This window comes from Gymnoscopelus braueri (genome assembly GCF_963280865.1).
Source record: "Gymnoscopelus braueri genome assembly, chromosome: 22".
Classification (NCBI taxonomy): domain Eukaryota; kingdom Metazoa; phylum Chordata; class Actinopteri; order Myctophiformes; family Myctophidae; genus Gymnoscopelus; species Gymnoscopelus braueri.
In genome coordinates, this window is record NC_137624.1 from 9,707,958 (window position 1) to 9,729,252 (window position 21,295).

Here is a 21,295-nt window from a genome sequence, read left to right on the forward strand (position 1 = left end):
TGTGTCCATATTCATCTTTAAATGCCCTGTTTTCAGCACTGTCACATATCTTTTATACATATCTTTTATACTCTTTATACTTTTGGATAGTGTCATTGTGGGATCGCTAAAGCGATCACACTAATGTTATTGCCACTATTTATTATTATTTATTTATTCCGCCCGTTTTTTGGCACCTAACTAGTCTTTCTTACTTTTAGCTACAAACTCCAGCGATCACACTAATGTTATTGCCACTATTTGTGGGATCGCTAAAGCGATCACACTAATGTTATTGCCACTATTTATTATTATATACTTCCCACCGTTTTTAGACGGCTAACTAGTCCTTAATACTTTTAGCTACAAACTCCACTCCAACTCTACAACGTTCGGCCTACTTAGGACATATCGGCTACCATTTGAATTTTTGAAATCAATTGTACTTGTAGTAGTGTTAACACATTCCCTGCCAGAGGGTTTTTTTTATTTTACTTCCCCCAGTGCCAGTGTTAAAAAATTTTTTTTTAAGGAGCCGAGATACAGGATTTTAAAGTAATAAGTTAACCAAGGAGTGAATGGAGCTAGAAATCTTTGGATCGTGATATCTCTGGGTTTTTTTTGAAAAACGGTTATACTAATTTTTTTGGCAGTAAACAGGTGTATTTTTCATCAACTGTTATACTCGTGATTGGCAGGTAAAGTGTTAAAGGTTTGAAAGGTTTGAAAGGTTTGAAAGGTTTGAAAGGTTTGAAAGGTTTGAAAGGTCTGAAAGGTTTGAAAGGTGCTAAAGGTTCAAAAGGTTTGAAAGGTTCTAAAGGTTTTAAAGGTCTAGGGTTCTAAAGGTTTGTCGGTGTTGAATAGTGTAAAATGTAGTTTTCTAGGGTAAAACTGTGGTTGCTAGGGTCTGATAGCCGGTTGCTAGGTTCTAATAGGTGGTTGCTAGAGTCTAATTGGTGGTTGCTAGGGTAAAACAGGTGGTTGCTAGGGTCTAATAAGCGGTTGCTAGGGTCCAATAGGGGGTTGCTAAGGTATAATATGCTATATGGTCTAATATGCGGTTACTATGGTAAAACAGGTGGTTGCTAGGGTAAAACGGTGGTTGCTAGGGTCTAATCGGTAGTTGCTAGGGTATGATAGGTGGTTGCTATGGTCTAATATGATGTTGCTAGAGTCTAACAAGCAGTTGCTAGGCTCCACTGTAGCTAAATAGGATTTCCCTGTTGAAATGAATGGGATTTTTTTAGCAGTAAAAAGTGAAATATCTCTAAAAGCACAAATTATTTCAAAATTTCAAATGGTAGCCAATATGTCCTAAGTAGGCTGAACATTATAGAGTTGGAACGGAGTTTCTAGCTAAAAGTATGAATTTCCCCATTGAAATGAATGGGACTTTTTTAGCAGTAAAAAGTGAAATATCTCTATAAGTACAAATTATTTCAAAAGTTGAAAACCTACTCTACTTAGTGGGAACACTCTGAGCCCCCACCTCACGTCTAAAATACACCTTTTGGCCAGAAAAGAAAATATTCCACCGGAAGGAAAATCTGGTCAATATAAAAATTCCAATGACCAGCTCTGTCAGTGGAGTAATAAAACATTTTTTTCCTTCCGGTGAAATATTTTCTTTTCTGGCCAAAAAAAATATTTTAGACGTGAGGTGGGGGCTCAGAGTGTTCCCACTAAGTAGAGTAGGCTTTCAGCATTTTAAAACCGTCTTTGTTTTGGTCAGTAGCGAAAGTGTATTTTTATTTTTTATTAAAGACGAGAGGCTGAATAGACAATGGGTTAACACTTGTTATTTTATATTTTTAAGTGTAGCAACAGTGAAAACGGCATATTAGAGGCCAACAGTGCCCTTATTTTACATTCCACAGACCATTTTGAAGTCCATACAAATAAACAAACAATGTTTTGATGGATAAATGCAAATGATGAAATCATATATTGTCGTTGTCGGGCAGAAACCTTGTATTTCCATATTTCAATGGTTTTGTAATATGGAAAAATATGTTTGTTCATAAATGCCCTACTTCTTTATTCAAGAGTGTCGCACTATAAGAGTAAAATAGCAGATCTACAAGCTCCCAACGTGTCGAGATACAATGCATTGTGAGCTTGTAGATCAGCTGTTTTCACAATTTTTATTTTTTAAGCAACGTTATATAGCCTATATATGGTTCTGTATCAGTATATCAGTCAGTTTTAGCAGATTTCATTCCAATTGACTGCCTATGAATTTCACAGGCCTGGGTAGACAACCTGGCCTGGCGGGGATCTGCGCACCAAGCACAGCAGCACAACGGGTGCACACAATTAACTTAACGAGGGAGCTTGCGACACGTTTTGCGCACCAAAAACAGCTCTAACAATGTCAAACTGTCATGATTCTAGCTGCTGAAAACTTCCTCTTTGGATTATTGTTTAAAAAAGGAACAGAACATGACTGTTTTTAAAGGATTAAATTTATTTCTTGTCCGTCAGAGCGGTGAGGTCACAGCTTCTTTCTTATTTGAATGATAGCATAAACTTTGAAGTTGTTTCCAGTAATTCATTTCTATTGCTGGCTGGATCTCTCATAAGTTTGGGATTTTACTGTATTTCGTCACTTTTTTTAATCTATATGCGGCTGTTGATAAAACGTCGGGTTGTTCAGCCTACCGTCTGATCTGCACAGATGCGCTGGCATTGACAATCCTGAAACATGACTGTCATACCATGTCAGTCATGGTGCCGAGTCCCCCTGGTCTAAAGTTGTGTTCGATTTTTTCACATTGCCATCTCTCACATAAACATAAACGTTCAGATTTCAAATATAAAGTGCTTACCACCGAGCCACGGATGTTACAAGGCGACGCGAACCGCGATAAGTACCCGTATCTCCCGTATTGTTCAATAAAAAGCATTTTAGTCCGATCGCCGGCCATTTTCTCCAAATTTTCTCTGATGCTTCCAACCATGCGACACTAATGGTTGGGAGGTGTATTGCACTCTGATACATTACAAAAAGAAAAAAGAAAATGGCCGGAGATGGGATTAAAATGCTTTTTATTGAACAATACAGGAGATACGGGTACTTATCACGGTTCGCGTCGCCTTGTAACATCCGTGGCTCGGTGGTAAGCACTTTATATTTGAAATTTGAACGTTTATGTTTATGTGAGAGATGGCAATGTGAAAAAATCGAACACAACTTTAGACCAGGGGGACTCAGCACCATGACGCTTGTATACAAGCGTCATGTGAACCATGGCTATGACAATCCATGAGATGGCTGCTAAGCAGTTCACTTGTGTTATACCTCTACTGGTTAGTTCTTCTAGTAGAATGGCAGTACCAACGTTCTAAAAGACAAGTGTAGGGGAAATTAATGATGATAAAAAAGCATCGGGCCACATCGGTGAAATAATGGCCGATGTATCGGTTGGGCTCCTCTACTCATAAGAGCCACTGCACGTAAAGTGTGTGTGTGTTACACAAAGTGTGTGCGTGGGAGGGAAGGGGGGGGGGGGCAGAGTGCTCTGGCCACGTTCATGTGTTTAGACAGATATCTCATGTTGTGTTTATAGTGAACTAAAGATGGTTGCGTCCCCACTGCCACTCAAACGTGCACTTGCCCGGTAGGGCAGGCTGAAAGCTAACTCCACCTGCCCGCAAGTTTTATTTACCTGCCCCGGGCAGTCGGGCAGGCAGCGTTAGTGTCAACCCCTGAGAGTGAATAAATACTTTAATATTAAACTAGAAAATGTGCTCCTCGGAGCACAAGTCTCCGCCAGCAGACTATAGCAATTATATTATCATAGCAATAACTAATGAGATACAGTAGAGTAAAAGATATATACTGTAGTTAAATAAAAAGGTATTTTTAAAAAAATGATTTAAAAATCATATTCTTACCTCGCTTCAAAAACGAAAACGGTTTTTTGAAGTGACACCTATTTATAGAATTGTATTTCGTCATGCATTCCTCTAGCCAATCAAAGGCATTGGTGTCAACATATTAATACGTATTAAGATTTCGGTCTTGTTGTGGGATCAATTCAACTCTAGTCCTCTTCTGTGTTACTGTTGTAGATGAGTATGCTTTCTTAGCTTTGGCCTTCTGCGCCTTTGCTTGACCAATGTCAGGTGTTCTCAAAGGGACACACACACGCACGGACGGGTGATTTGGACTAGAAGATACTGTTCCAATCAAGACTGATTGATCCTGTCTTACCTCGCTTCAAAAACGTAAACGGCTTTTTGAAGTGACACACCTTTTTATTATAGGATTGTATTTCGTCATGCGTCCCTCTAGCCAATCAGAGACATTGATGTCAACATATTGACACGTATTAAGAGTTCGGCTTTGTTGTGGGATCATTTCAACTCTAGTCCTCTTCTACGTTACAATTGTAGATGAGTATGCTTTCTTAGCTTTGGCCTTCTGCGCCTTTGCTTGACCAATGTTAGGTGTTCTCAGAGGGAAACACACACGCACGGACGGGTGACTTGGACTTACTGAAGGTACTGTTCCAATCAAGTCTGATTGATCCTGTTTTACCTCACTTCAAAAAGTAGGGGCTTTTTGAAGTGACACACCTATTTATAGAATTTTATTTCGTCACGCGTCCCTCTAGCCAATCAGAGGCATTGGTGTCAACAAATTGACACGTGTCACGTGGAGCTTGCCCAATGTTAGCTTGGCTAACAATGTTTGCTCACACAAAGCGAAAACATATTCTCCACCTTCGGCGGAGACAATAAATAATGTTAATGTAAACGTTAACTCAGAGAGTCTACAAATGAACGGTCTTTTCTGTTATAAGATCATGGATAATGTCCGTAATTTCAAGTAAAACACAGACTTTGCTTATCCAGTGCGAATGCGCCAAAAAAAACACAGACGTCAGGGGGTAATTTCTGAATTATCAGAGGTCCCTAGATAATACTAGTCCCGTGCGAATAGGGTTAAAAAGCTTACATTTTAGTACAATCTTTATAGCAGTAGTCACATTTAGAAAAAGAGGAGGTACATGTGTGGGTGTGTCAGCCTTGAAAGGTGGGACCCCACCTCCCGGCCCAATACATTTGCAACTGTATGAGCCAGGAAAGGGGGATGGAGACACATGCCTAGACCTTCTGTCTCCCAGGTAAAACAAAGAAAATGCTAATTGTACCCCCCACCCAGGTCAGGGCCAACAGTCACCTCTCTGTCTGAATCAACTCTCCTGTCTGTACTTGTGAAGTGAACATATGGTTTAGATGTGTATGCTATATTATGAAATATACAACAATATCAAAGGTTGAGAATCACTGAGCTAACAGACCTAAGGTACTTGTTGTTACAGCTACAGGATTTGAGTGTGGGGTGAACTACCCCATGGATATACAGTAAGCATACACAGAAACACACACAGTTACATACCGGTTTGGATGAGCCGCGTCCCCATGAAGACGACCAACTGCCATCTTTTCTGTCATTGCACTCGTCTGTCCACTGAGAGAGAGAGAGAGAGAGAGAGAGAGAGAGAGAGACGTAACAATATGAGCAAAATGTCACTTGTGAATATGGGTGGACGGTATAAACCAGGCGTTCTCAAACTTTTTCCATGTCAAGGACCCCCATATTAATATGCATTTGGCTGCCGACCCCCCATCTGAAAATATTTTGTGCCAGGGGACCTCCATACAATATTATGTGTGTTGTTAAAATGTTTCAAAACATATTTCAAATCCTTCACATTTAAAAAAATATTTCAAATCTTTCACATTTAAAAAAATATTTCAAATCTTTCAAAAAAAAAATCCAAGTGGTGGTCAGACCAAGTATGGTCTGGGGGACCCCCACGGGTCCTTGAGAGGGTTCCAGGGGCATCCCCAACAAAATGAGGGACAATTTAACCAGTTTAACCCTATTTTATTCTTCGGATATTCCAAACTAGCCGATCTACAACACTCACACCGCGTCGTGATGCGTTGTACAGTATATCGTATTTCTGGGGGGGATAAATATTAAAAAACACAAATCTTCTCTTATGGGGTTCCCTACTGGCACACAATGTTTTCAGATGTAGTTCCACGGCCAAATACACATCAATTTGAGGGTCCTCGACATGAAAATGTTTGAGAAGCACTGTTAAAACCAGTCGTTATAACACATCTCCCCCCAGGGAGATCTCTCATCTCTGACTACAGCAGCATTGTGATTCCCTCTGAGCCATTTAGTGAATGTACAGCTGGCACTGTAACCCCAAGGGGTAAACTAACCCACTTACAGTTGCCCTGTGTATATATATATATAACCTTTATTTAAAAGCTAGGGCAACGGGTAAGGGACGTCAGTTATTTACACACTACTCCTCCATATCTAGACAATATCAGTTGCTTTTTTTATTCATCATCCTACATATAATCAAGGAAAACTCTGTGGACAGAACCCGTCTATTATGCCCAGTTCTAAAATTCCAGTTGCTTCTGCTGGAGCAATGGATCTGAATTTGCACACGGCCAGTGACCAGTAGCATATGCACCAAATAACGACGGCCGCTTTTCACTTTTCCCAAAATATTTTTTATGTAAACACCGAAGATTCGGAATTTGGACAATGGGAGCTATCGTCGCCATGGTTATAGCCCCCCCAAGCTATGGGATGAATGATCAAACTGCGCACGGCCAGCTGCCAGACAGACAGAGAACGCTACAAACTTATAAAGGACTTTCATTTACGGCCCGTGTCCACACACACACACTGCATTTCATGAGCGGGAGGGGGCTTTGGATATCATGTTCCTGCCACAAATTAATTAATGAATTCACCTGAATGGTGCTAATAGTTGCTACTACTACTTTGTTTATGGCTGTTCAGCAATACAAATGCAATGCATGTACACAGCGCATAACCCTAAATACTTTGAGTGTGCATAATCCCCGGACGGGTATGGACTAGTTATATGGAAATGACTTGAAAGGTTCTGAAAAAGGTGGCTGTACAGGTAGCAGAATGGAATTGAAGCATCATAACATCACGAGTGGAGGAAGTTGCATGTGTACATCAGGGTTTCCGTTAGCCGGTATTTACCGGCCATTGACCAATAAAATGTTTATTTGGCCGTTAATTATAAACATCCCCGGCCACCGTGGCCGATTGGGAAAATGCTGTTATTAGGCTATTTTATCATTTAAGCCTATTATTAATATTAATATTTGGATAAAGTAACAACATTGCATGATTGCAATACGTAGTTTACAACCACTAAACCTATCATAATGGTTTAATTCCCGACAGCCTGCTGCTGCTGTGCCGCACAGTGCGCTGCAGTTATCTGATAGAACAGCCTATTCGTCGCACGATGGTGTCGCGCGTTGAAATTTAAATATCAGACCTACAAGCTCACAACGCGTCTCAAGGCGCCGCGTTGTGAGCTTGTATGTCTGCTATTTTTTGATACGCAACAACACCGTCATACGGCGGCTGAGTGCGGGTCTGGTTCGCTCGGGTGTTATGATAACAGAACTGGGTTCCGAGGTGATAGAATCTGAACCAAGGACTCAATTGACTATAATAAAACACGGGGACCCGAACTCGTATGGGTCGTGGATATTATACAAGCAGCACAGTGGTGACTGTCTGTCTGCAATGGATAAAGAGGGGAAAGTTGGTGACATACATTGCAGGCAACTGAGGCAAGTAATCAGCCTCCCTTGCGCCATCATTCATGATGACATTATTAACATTAACAAAACAAAACAAAAAGCTGTAGGTTTTTGTTGTGAGCCCGGTCATTCCTATGCCCGGGGTCAGAGAAATGGCCGCGCGCCAGAGAGGCACCGGAGGTCATCGCCCACCAGAAGGGGACACCCGTCGGCGCGCCAGGTCTCCCGCCCCGGCGTGGCCAGCACAGACGGGGCGAAGAGGAAAGAAGAAGCACGAGATGGACCAGGGGGCTCCCCCAGGACCAGTCTGCTAACCCACCACCACTTCCTGGTCATGTACCGACACAGGTGGTCAGCCCACAGCCAGTGCAAAATGTACAGGTAACAGGTTCACTATGGGCCCTCTCAACCAACCTATCCTGACCAGTACTATGGTCAGGGGAGGTTCCGCGTATGGAACCCCCTACTGATATAGTACCGGGGTTCGGGGTCAAACTCCACAGTTGTGAGGGTTAAGAAAAAAACATAAAAACGTATGCTTGTTGCTTAGAGCTATCTATGTATTCATGCATTAGACAAATAGAGAGAACGGTGATACTGGCAGGTGGAACATGTAGTTAAACCTGTGACCCCAGTGACAGTGTATTTCCTGTCTGCATGGTAAGAGAGACACACTGTGAGCTTAATCTTCCTGGAACAAAGAGTTTGCAGGAAGGCACTTAACCACAGCCATCGAACTTGCCTCGCTGTGCCTCGCTTGTCTCTTGCGTTCAGCAGCACCAGGGTGTCACGCTGACACATGTGACCTGTAGAACTATGTGACCATAGGTGTCACTCTCTCAGGAGTTTCATATGAGACATATCCTAGGGTAACACATTTCTATGGGTCACGTGTTTCACACACGGAAAAATCAGTGCTTTTTTTGCGACCTAGACTAGTTAACAAGGGGGGGATTCATGGCGGGGCGCCCAGTCGGCATCTCAGGTGCTGTGACACGGCCGCTCAGAGCAGCAGCCAAACTAGCAACTTCTGCTGTGTCATTATCTGTGGTTGGTAGAGTGTGGCTTCTCGGTTATAGTGCTGACCCACGATCCTTTAACAGTTTTGCATATTAAGGTTGAATGAGATGCGAAGTTGGTTTTTGTTTATACTGTGTGACGGAGTCGTGCAAGCAGTTCACTCACGGCCACTTTATTCAGTTATTTTTTGAAAGAAGCGCAGTGCTAACGTAACGAGGTGTAATTATCAGTTGGGTGCAATTATCTGCAAACATGCTTGTGACGTTAATTATAATATGGCCGATTAATTTATTCTTTGGCCGTTAAAATATAATCCTAAAATGCCTAGCGTAAATAGGAGCGTTTCTAGGGTTAAATATGAAATGAAATGTAAGAAGCCTTGGGAACCCACAGTTTGTGAGCCATGTCGCATGAAGAAGCTTGTAGCTGAAGGTTCAAAAACAGATTTCCGAAATGTATAGCTTCAAATATTTTGCATATCACAACTTGAGAGACCAAAGGCTGAACTAAACATAGATCAGCGATTCCCACATAGATCAGCGATTCCACCAGTAAAAGGCAGTAAATGCATCCGAGTGCCTCCTTTCTTACCTCTACAACAATTTTAACACATTGAATGCCAATCGCGTAGATCTACGCGAACCTATTTAAAGCCGCAGCGTGCCAGTCGCGTAGATCTACGCGAACCGCCGATTCGTGTTGAAAATTTTCCAGGTGCACTTTCGGAATTTTTTGATCCATTTCCGGTTCCGATTTCATGACCGGAAACAGAATTATTTGGGATCCGGTTTTGACTTTCACGTCGGCTCCCATTCTAAAGCGCACACTGAAACTCAATTCTCTTCCTGTAGTTTTTTCTCCTCGCATATCACTGTTTAACGTAATCCGCTCTAACTACAATCATGGAAATCCGTTTGACATGCGGTTTTCACTGGGAGATACAGTGAGATGTCGCCGATGTAAACAGACCGTGTACGGCTCAATCTTAAGGATTTTAACAAGATCTATGGCGACATGAAAAAAACAAAAAAACAACAATAACACGTTGGCACTGGTGAGTACATTATGAGATTAACCTCTGGCGGTCAATGTGTTGATATAAGATTAATATTAAAAAGTTACTGCAAAAAAAGTGTTACAGTATTTTTTTCTTTAAAACCTTGAAAAATCTGTTTTCATTGTGAAACGTTATTTTGTGTTATATTTCTATTGATCCAAGCAATCGATTGATTAAGAAAATAAAGATGCTTTGAAAATGCAGGTGGCCCACCCATCTGGCCACTTAACACGGCACTTAGCTCCCTCCCGTGTTAAGTGGTCAGATGGGTGGGCCGCAAACAGTGGTGTAAAGCAACTAAGTACACGTACTGTACTCAAGTACTGTACTTAAGTACAATTTTGAGGTATTTTTTACTTTACTGGAGTATTTCCAATTTTCAGTACTTTTACTTCTACTCCACTACACATCTCAGAGCCAAATATTGTACTTTTTACTCCACTACAATTATTTGAAAACTTTAGTTAGTAGTTACTTTGCAATTATCAATTATTATATTATAAAACATACATTAACCACTTCAGCCCTATTTTATACATACATAGGCCATTTGAAAATAGCCGATCTACAAGCTCACAACGCGTCGCGACGCGTTGTGGGCTTGCAGATCTGCTATTTTCAAACATTTTAGTACTTTTACTCTTGGTACTTTAAGTACATTCTGATAATAATACTTGTGTACTTTAAAACATAGACATAGACCACGGGATGGGACTGTAACAGCAGTAACGCATGCTGACCTGGGGCATCTTGCTGCCGTTGTCCTCTTCCAGCTCGCCATCGGCCTTGTCTCCCAGCAGGCCTTGCACCTGGTACTCCAGGACGTAGCTGTCGATGAAGCGCTCCAGCTCCTCGATCTCCTGGGAGCGCGAGCTGCCCGCCTCGGACGACGCGGACGCCACTGATGAGTTCTCCATGGCAACCAGCAGCCCTGTGATGATGATGATGATGATGATGATGGGGGGGGAGAGAACAAAGAAATACGTTAGTGAGCTGAAAACTAAGTATGACAAAGAATTGAACAAAAGAAACACCCTTAAGTTTCAGTCTTTATTGAAAAAGACAGTTAATCCTTGGCTTTAATGAAACCTATTACTATGTCAATTTTGATATTGCTCCATCCGTCACATTGTAAAATGAATTCTCTGGTATACATTACAGCACCCGCTTAAAAGGGGGATGAAAGTGATATTTTGCTCTGAACCCATTTAGGGCGGGATCCCCTATTTGTAACTATACCTTTCAGGACGGGAACCCATTTTGTGGTTCTTGTTGCTGTGTACAGTGTATAGCAGCAACATACATTTGTTGTAATTTTTGAATAAATATTTGAAGCCTCAGGTCCAAACGGGTTAAAAAAAATAAGTGTTAAATGGCTCTATGTTAATTTCTATCAAGTCGTTGCTCAATGTCTCTCTGTCTCAAGCTCCTTAACCGAAAATCTCCTGATTGGGACAAAATTGGTATAGAGCTTTATCTTTTTAAACACCCTTTTTTACATACAGTATCACTTAACACCCCTTTAACCAGCAATAATAGCATGACCAGTGAGGTAGGCTTAGGCTGTGTCTCCACACCCCACCAGTAGAGGAAGCAGTGGGTTGTTTACAACTCACTTGGGTCAGTGGGGCACTAGTATGAACATCCATTTCACCAATTCTGTCTCGCACGTCGCTGCCATTCTGCCGTTCCGAAACGCATTAAATCTGACATTATTCATCCACATGTCCTCGATGTCTCAATCCCCCCCATCGCATTTGTGAGTTTTCCACCTCTCCTCCCCACAGCTCTGTGATCACATGACCCACAGCCAACAAGCCTGTTGCTGCTAAGCTCCTTTACATCAATGCTTGATCACCAGCCATGCAAAGAGGATTTAAGCATGGAGACAGCGTAGTAGGACGGTGCCTGCTGAGCGCTGGGGACTCAGTCACTGGGGAGTCCTGGGTTTTTATGGCCTACAACTTTGGTTCTCAAAGTGGGTCTTGGGGGGGGATAGCAGGGGGTCCCCAGCTAAATTAGTTAAGCCTCGTCACAATCATTTTAACCCCTTTAACCATATTTTATTTGGCTATTCAAAAATAGCAGATCTAAAAGCTCTTTTTGAAAAATCTTGCAAATGTTTTTGTTTTTTTAAAGGCGAACATTTTTAACTCAAATCTTTTCTTCTGGGGGTCCCTTGCACAACATATTTTCAGGTAGCCTGGTTCCTGACGAATCTGCCATTGCAAAAAAAAGAATTGCCCTTGGCAGATTAGGTCTGGCCCCTCTCAATAGAGATTTTATTTCTCTCCCTCCGAAGTTGTGAGGGACCAATCAGAGCCCAGCATGCAAATACGGGGCGGGTTTATCACCAGAGGCATTTTTGCCCCTCAGAAATACAGGTTCCACACAGAAGCTCACAACGTGTTTGCATCGTGATTCGTGACACATAGTGAGCTTGTAGGTCGACCGCACACAGCGGACAAAGTATAAATCAGGCTTAAACCATTCAAACCGGGAAAGAACCGTCTTTTTAGATTTTAGCGTTGGCTATTCAAAAATAGCAGATATACAAGCTCACAGCGCATCACTTCGTGCCGCGATGCAAGCTTGTACATCTGCTTTCTTTGAACATTTTTTAAAAATCTGTGTGAGAACTACTCAGGTCTTAATGGCTTAATGTTAACCCATTAAGACCTGAGGCCGATTCTACAAATGTCTTCAAATCCCAACAATTTTCTGATAAAACTGATGTTTCTACATCAGTGGTGCTCAAACTTTTTCATGTCAAGGACCCCCAAAATTATATGTATTTGGCCGCCGACCCCCATCTCAAAATGTTTTGTTCCAGGGACCCCCAGAAGCAAAGAATAGAGTTTAAAAAATTTGCATTAAATAATATATATTCAAAGATTTGCACACCTTTTCACGATTTTTCAAAAATAGCAGATCTACAAGCTCGTAGCGCGGCACTCGGTGCCGCGCTACGAGCTTGTATATCTGCTATTTTTGAATAGCCAAAGTGTAAAATAACGCTTTTTAGTTCAAATGAAAAAGTGACACAGATGCGTTCCAGGTCTTAATGGCTTAATGTGAATGTCTTTGTTTTGGCCACTGGCCCATTCTGAGGTCATGACGACGGCGAAAAGGTGCTGCATCACAATAAGTACTTTGATTAGGCCTGTTTAAAAAACAGAAAGGGTACTATTTGCGTTAAGTTATTTATTGGCACACATTAGGGTTGGGTTTCCCGCCCTCTGCCTCTCCGTCTCTCAATTACCATAGTTTCCCATGCATCCCATCATTCACCCGGTCATTTGCTATACTTCCATTCACGCAATAAGTCTCGTCCCGACACGGTTTCTGGCAACGGCCAATCCGCTGACTCCATCAACCTCTGTATAAATCACCAGCTAAGCTAGATTGTTCTCTCTTGCTTTGCCCTTGTTTGTTGGTCAAGTCAATTGTATTTATAGTATACGACACATTTACTAAAAAGGAATATACACACAGACACAGATGTAATACTGTATAAAAACCTGTAATCACACACGCACACACATTTCTTTTTACCATTAGACCTGTAACGGTAATTTAAGTGACTATACTGTATCTGCTCTGCTCTCCATCTGTGTGAACATGCATTTATCAATTTTCTTTTTTTGCTTTATTGTTAAATTAATTGTATTCTTGCTCCGTAAAGCACTTTGAGCTTATGAAAGGTGCTATACAAATAAAGTTTGTTATTATTATTACATGTTCACAACTAAGGAGGTCGCTAAAGGAGGTCTTTCTACATGTCTGAGACTTCTAGACAGCTCATGGACAAAAACAAAATGTACCATTTTCGTTTGTTATAGAAGCGATTAGAAGTTCCTTTTAAAAGCCTCTCGTTGCAGACATATTGATGCAGTTTGGACGACACAATGTACTTGTGACCAATAACAACATAGAAAATGTGATATTTCAGTCACTCTTTGTGCACATTCAGGCACACACACACCACCCTCTATAGCTGGCCAATTGGTTTTAATCTGATCTCACGTGAGTAGTTTGACTCATTCAGAGATACTGATGTTCATGTTCGAACTAATCAAACTAATCAATTTAATGTGCACCACCGTTATACAACAAAATGTAAAACAGGCCTTAAGTGGTTAATCATACGTGGTTAATTTAGTCGCTCATAAAAAAAAAATTTTTTTTTAGAAAAACTTTCAGAACCCAAGATATCGTGATCCGAAGATTTGCTGCTCCATTCACTTCTTGGTTAACTTATTACTTAAAAAGGCTGTATCTCGGCTCCTTTTTTTTACTATGTATTTTTGGCCGAGACATGCTATTTTCAAAGGCATACCAAATTTAACGGGGAGGTCGCAATGACATTTTTTTTTTTTGCGGAAGCACAGTGAAACCCGCTGTGATTAGCAACCATCAGGGGATCGATCATGCTGGACATAAATATTATGTTTTGCAGTGGGCAAACGCAGCCAGAAATAAGTCTGGCAGTGAGAGAGTTAATCAAAAAAGTGTAGAATAGAATATCAATAGAATGATCACTAAGAAAATGATTGAGAGTTGCAGCCCTAATATCAGGAAGTCTGCCTGCTGTTCCAGGTTAGACAAAAACCAGTACAAACTTATTTTCCAGCAAGGCTCAAAACAGCTACAGCTGTACAGCTACAGCTCACACATATATCTCTGCCAAAACAAGATACAATAAAACAAATAATAATAAATTAACTTTAAATCAAATACTTCCAGTACGTAGTGTAAAAGCGATGTTACAGCAGTTAGTAACAGTCAAATAATTTGACTGGATAAGAGGCATTCCATCCCGTGAGTGCTGACACAGCAGAACAGCACTGGATCTTCAAAAAGCCAGCAGCACAGTGGATGTAGTGCTGTAGTAATTGATGTCAGCATGGTTGTGATTATCTTTAGCACTCTGGCTGTAGCCTAATGTCACAATCACAGCCGTGGCGACTGGTGATTCAGTAAAACAGCATTTCCTCTCATGTCCCATTGCTTAAAGAGATATTTCACTTTCTAACATGTCTGGGGCTAGGATTTTTTGATTACTTTCATTAATTGTATTTTTTTTTTTTAATAAATGAAAAAAGTGAGTAAAAGTAAATGAAAGAATACTGCCCCCTCGCATATTAGGAGGATAGTATGAGTTACCAGAACCAAGGACGGGTGTCATCGATGAATCCATCATGGTTAAAATGGAGTTTAAATTAGGTTTGTATAGGAAGGGGGCGTGTCTGATAAAATGAATATCAAATATCTAAATACTGAATCAAGCAACTTAAAAACTGTCTGGTGTGTTCACAAAAGCCTGATTAGACGTTGAAATGACCCCAAACATGTCTGAAAGTGAAATATCCCTTTAAGACCTAAGGCCGATTCTACAAATTCCCCTCCTGCAATTGCACCTGGCAGATTTTTCGCCCTGGGAGGTAAACTGGAGCTAAATGTTTGATGGAATGCATCGAAGTTAATGAGAGCTGTGTTGAATGATTGCAACCTTGGTAAAATAATCGGTTCAGGAAAATAAAAGACAACACATCACACAGACACTGATTTCTGATGTCTTGTTTTTCAATGTGGACACTATATACATTTATTTAGGTATCTAAAGAGCACAGAGTGAAGTTTCTGACTACGCAGTAAGTACGGACTGTCATCGCAAGACTGTTGACCAATTCTCGCGATGACAGCCCATACTATACTAACCCAGTCAGAAACATACTCTGTGATCTTTAAATACCTCCACAAAAATCACATAAACGTGCAGTCGTGCACATCAGCTGAGAAAGGTTGCAATCATTAAAACTGTTTTGTTTGTTCATAAGCTGGTCCAGCCGGCTCTCAATGACAATGAATTCCATCGAACCTCTGGCTCCAGTTTGCCTCGCACTCCCAGTGCATCAATGGCGCCGTGGTGTCGATCGTTTCCCTTCCTTCTTTACACAGCCTTGCTGAGCAACTCTCAGTTATATCAAGCCCACATTATTATTACTACATCAATATTCTCAACAAACAGTAGACACGTTTTAGGTAATCCAACAAATGCAAGATTAGCCTAAATAAACAATAATACAGCAACATGTGATTCATTCAGATGTCCTATAAGTGACCTTTACATTTAGTAGACTACAATTGCCGGAGGGGAAACTGCTGCCAATAACTGTATTGACCATTTCACAAATACAACTGTGATCCTATTTCTCGGTCTGACAGCCTCTGTGTGTGTGTGTGTGTGTGTGTGTGTGTGTGTGTGTGTGTGTGTGTGTGTGTGTGTGTGTGTGTGTGTGTGTGTGTGTGTGTGTGTGCGCGCGCCGTGCATGCTTCCGTTGTGTGTGTGTGTGTGTGCCCTTCAGCATCTAAATGACACTTTCATAAGATCAGTCAACTCACTGAGCTGGACAAACCAGTAAATCCCAAGGGTTGGACATATAAGGTCAACCTAAAATGACGTGATTAACACATGCAAATAAACACGGCCCAAGTTGCAATTACAGGCATGACCCGTTATGTTGGAGATGGGACTAAAATGCCCCTCTATTTTTAGCTTAAGTTTCACAAATAAATAAAAAGCACTTCACACAGCATCAAGGATAAAAACTAAAAGAAAGATTGTGTGCGAAACAATAAAAGAGCTTAAAAGGGATAAAAATGTATGCCAGAAACAATCAAAGAGCATAAAAAGATAAGGTTAGAGAAAACAAGATTGTACTCGGGTAGTAAAAGCAAGTCTATTAAAGTATCCATCGTTGTAGCTATAAACAACCACAACAGAAATACTAAAGGACCAAAGCTACATTCATAACTTTCTCTACAACCCATATCCAGAATCAGCTTTATCGTCACATCACAGGTTTATACGTGTAAAAAAGAAAAGTGGGTGAAATTCGTTTTTGTGCGTACTCCATCGTTTTTGTTATTTCCAGAAAGGAGAAAGAGAAGAAGAGGGGGTGACAAGAGCAAGGGGAGAAGAAAAAGACGAAAAGACCTTGAGCTATGCAGTTTATGATATCTGCTGCATTTGCCCAATCCACCCTATTTAACTCATTAAAAATCCTCATACTGTACACCCTAACCGAATGTGTCAAACTACTGGGCCAATACGACCTATGGTATGATTTGAGGAAAAACAATAAGGACAAAAATATGTATAAATATTAACTCATTCAGTGCCATTCTTATTTATGGCAGTTTGGTTCTGAGTGCCACAGCCATTGTAAAAAAAAAGTGCTTAGCAGCCGAGATACAGCCTTTTTCAGTAAGAAGTTAAACAAGAGGTGAATGGAGCAGCAAATATTCAAATAATCATATCTTGGGTTCTGAACATTTTTTTCAAAAGAAAAAAAAAAGGAAAAAAATAATACTTCTTTTTATTTTTTTTATGACGTCTTAGACGTCACGTGGCGCTCAGGGCGCTCAGAGGCCATGACGTCTTAGACGTCATGTGGCACTGAATGAGTTAATAATATCCAACAAAATATTTACATCCATATCCTCTATATGTGTGCGGCAGCCTTATCTCTTAAAGCTGCTACACACTGAAAACAATGGAGGCGGCAGCTAAACACCCGCTGTGTGTAAACACCTAGCCTAAAGGCCACACTCACATCATCACTTAAATCACTTCATTTGAGCTAAAAAAGCATTATTTTACACTTTGGCTATTCAAAAATAGCAGATATACAAGCTCATAGCGCGGCACCGAGTGCCGCGCTACGAGCTTGTAGATCTGCTATTTTTGAAAAATCGTGAAAATGTGTGCAAATCTTTAAATATATATTGTTTAAAGAGAACATTTTGAACTCTATTCTTTGCTTCTGGGGGGGTCCCTGGAACAAAACATTTTGAGATGGGGGTCGGCGACCAAATACATAATCATTTTGGGGGTCCTTGACATGAAAAAGTTTGAGCACCACTGATATAGAAACATACGTTTACATTTTTTCAGAATACTGTTGGGATTTAGAGGACATTTGCAGAATCGGGTTCAGGTCTTAATGGACAGTGAGGCAGAGAGATGGAGCGACCTGGTAGATGTTTACAGTCAACTAAAAGACAAAGTGAAGTCATTTGTTGCCTTCTCGTGACACTGTAGCTCAAGTGGACATTATGACATCAGTCAAGGAATGCTTGACAAAGTAAGTATGAAATGAAATGCTAATAAATATAGTATAGTGTACACATTTCATCCTATACCTGAAATATGTAGCCTATAAACGGTACCCATGATGGGGCGACCTGTTAGCTGAATGGTTAGGGTTGCATCATGTCACTTCCCTTCTCTCTCCCTGTTTCCCGTCTCTCTTTCACCACCAAAAATATCTTGAAAATAAGAATGCTAGCCATCATGGATTGTGTGACAGGAGGATATAACATCATTCGTGCCTTTTGAATGTTCAGCGGGAGTCGGACCACACACACACACACACACACACACACACACACACACACACACACACACACACACACACACACACACACACACACACACACACACACACACACACACACACACACACACACACACACACACACACACACACACACACACACACACACACACACACACACACACACACACACACACAGTTTATGCCAATCCAGCCCACGACCGTCACCTAGGATGAGTAGTTCCCCCCTGCCCTAACCTGGTCAATCCATCCTTCTTTCAGCTTAATAATACAAGAATTAAATATTGTGGCCATATAGCATGCTAGAAGAAAATAGAAGTAGATGAAGAAAGGTTAGATGCACCAGAGTGCCATAGTGAATAATAGTTATGTAGGCTAATATCCTAGTAATAGCACTATGATTTAGTGCAGGAAAATGTTAATGTTTTTGTGTGCTTGGTTTTTAGCTTTTTAAGTAGTTATTCTCTTAATAAAGTTGCTTCTTTCGTTCCGTTTTTGGAAAGTGATTTTGAGTACAGAGAAAAGCGCTACATAAATTGGATGTGTTATTATTATTACGATGCAAAACAAAGGAATACCAAACACCGGTAGCTCTGCTAGTTAGAGCACAGGCTACCTCAATGGAAAGAGAACTTTGATCTCACATGATTACCTGGTTAAAATAAAAAATACAATAAACAAACACTGCAGGGTACACAGACAGCACCAGGGTGTATGTAGATCATTAAGTACAGGCTATATGACGCAAAGGAAATGATGGACGGTGTGCTTGCTTGACCCCTCCTGATCTGCAAGAGCAAGGGAAACCGAGCGTGTGTACCACAAAATGAGCATCTGGGAAATCAATGAGAGAAAGAGTAAAAATGCATCACGTTCTAAAAGCCTATCTCTGCCTTTGTTGCATGGGACACTGCGCTGAAATTTTCACGTGGAGTGTGTGTAGCTGTGTAGCATGGCTGTAGCCAGTGTTGCCAGATTCTGTGAGAGAAACAAGCAACCGGGTCTAGGAAAACCAGCCCAAAAGAAGCGACTATGGGCCACATGAGCGCTTTAATTCCTTTTAACAGGTCGTTCATGAAAGTCCTTACGGTCTTGTTTCCAATGAGAACCTGTGAGCAATTAGGGGTTAAGAGTCTTGCTCAGGGAACAAATTTCATTTCATCGACACATATGCTGACCTGGCCTGGAATCGAACCTGGGGCAACCAGGGCCTCTGGCTCCCTAGGCAGGCTCACTAACCATTCAGCTATGGCCGCCCCAATATTTTAACAAATACATCAGCTGTTTGAAAATAGCAGATCTACAAGCTCACAAATGCGACGCGTTGTGAGCTTGTAGATCGGCTATTTTCAAATAAAATCTCCCGGGGACATTATAATAAGCAGACCAGAACATGAGTCAAGCCCTCCTTTTTTTCAGACGGCAGCTTCTAGTCCCTCCCTCCACTCCTCCCGTTTACTTATAAGTCCTGACTGCCTTCAGGGAGGGTATGGAAAAGCAGGGGACACACAGAACCACATCTACACCATGACATGCACCTTAGACTTAGTGGTTCTCAAACATTTCCAATGTCAAGGACCCCCAAATTGATATGTATTTGGCCGCAGAGGTGCGGACCCATCCATCCCATCAAAAAAGATTTTGTGCCAGGGAATCCAATTAGAAATTGTTCAAAAATAGCCGATCTACAAGGTCACAACGCATCGCTCCACGACACGAGACCTTGTAGATCGGTTATTTTCAACCTTAACATAAAATAGCATTGAAGATTTGAAGTGGTTAAACTGATTTTGATTTTGTTATATTAACACGTTTTCAGGGGGACCCCTGGCCTGGAACCGCCTGAAGGACCCCTGGGGGTCCCTTAGACCCCACCTTGAGAACCACTGCCATAGACAAACTGGGAGGCAAACTGGAGCCGGAAGTTTGGTGGAATGCATTGAAGTCAGTGAGAGCCAGGTGGACACGCTTATGCATAAACAATGTTTCTTAATGATAGTGACCTTTATCAGATGATCGTTTCATGAGAATAAAAGACATACAGTATCAAACACTGTTTTAAGATATTTAGCTTTTTTGATGTGCATGTTGCATGTATATCATTTTATTGAGGCATCTAAACAGCACAGATTAAGTTTCTGATTTGGCAGTATGTCATCGCGAAAATTGGTTGACAGGCTGTGACGACAGCCCAGTCAGTGAACAGAAAACAACGTGTGATACGTCTTCTCTTTTATTTTCCTGAACCGATTATTTAACAAAGGTCGCAATGATTCAAAGATAGTGTTTATTCATAAGCTTGTCCAACCGGCTCTCAATGCATTCCATCAAACATCCTGCTCCAGTCCCGTTTGCCTCCCAGGGACTAGAAGCACTACCTGGAAAACCCGACCGATCTTCTAGCTGGATTGCCAGACCAAGAAAGTGACATACTGTATACACTGTATGTCCTTTCCTTCTTTACATAGCCTTGGCTCCCTTCTCCCAGCCGTTCTGCCGTTATGTCCAGGCTACACTCACTGCTTCAGTGATGATGTAGCCTTTATAGATGATGGTTATAGATGATGATGATAATGATACACAGACATATTTGTATTGGTGGAGCTGAGAATCTGTTGACAAGTGACAACATCATCACTACATATAATACAAGCAGCAACAGTCAGAATTTGACTGGATATTTTCTGAAATTATTTGGCTGTATTTACTTTCCACTTTGAGGACAAAATCTAATGTTTTATGCAACTAGTCTCTCATTTAGAACTAGGGTATGTACAGCAAGTCCAAATTAATCTATACCAGATTTCATAAGTAGCTTGTATTTCATCAATATTTACAATTTCTGCTGTTGTACGACAAAATATAAAAAAGGGCTTCAGTGGTTATTCTAATCGAATTACAATTTTTCGGTGTCGATTTGTTGATAATATACAGTATAAAAACTAAAAAAGGATTGGATTAATCAAAGGAAAAAAAGTAATCGCTAAGAAAAGAATCAACAGTTGCAGGCCTAATTAACAGAACCCTTACAAGCCTAACAGAGACAGACCACAACTTCTCCATTTAGATCAGCATGTAGTATGTAGCCTAATGTAACCTACAGTAGCAGAGGATCACGATGCTACCATCTCCACATCAACCAGACAGACACAGCATGGTACTCAAATGTACACTGTTGCTT

The 21,295-nt window shown here is 41.0% G+C and overlaps 1 protein-coding gene across 2 annotated transcripts in view; it reads right to left on the reverse strand.

Annotated features, from left to right (window-relative positions):
• ctif (CBP80/20-dependent translation initiation factor) overlaps positions 1-21,295 on the reverse strand; it is a 109,923-nt gene that overhangs the window by 80,618 nt on the left and 8,010 nt on the right. For both annotated transcript variants that reach the window (XM_080419659.1, XM_080419658.1), the window contains exons 2-3: positions 10,432-10,622; positions 5,387-5,458 (exon numbers count right to left, since the gene is read on the reverse strand). In XM_080419659.1, coding sequence (XP_080275785.1) covers positions 5,387-5,458; positions 10,432-10,608 — 249 coding nt within the window. In that variant the 5' untranslated portion in view covers positions 10,609-10,622. The remainder of the gene's footprint in view (positions 1-5,386; positions 5,459-10,431; positions 10,623-21,295) is intronic.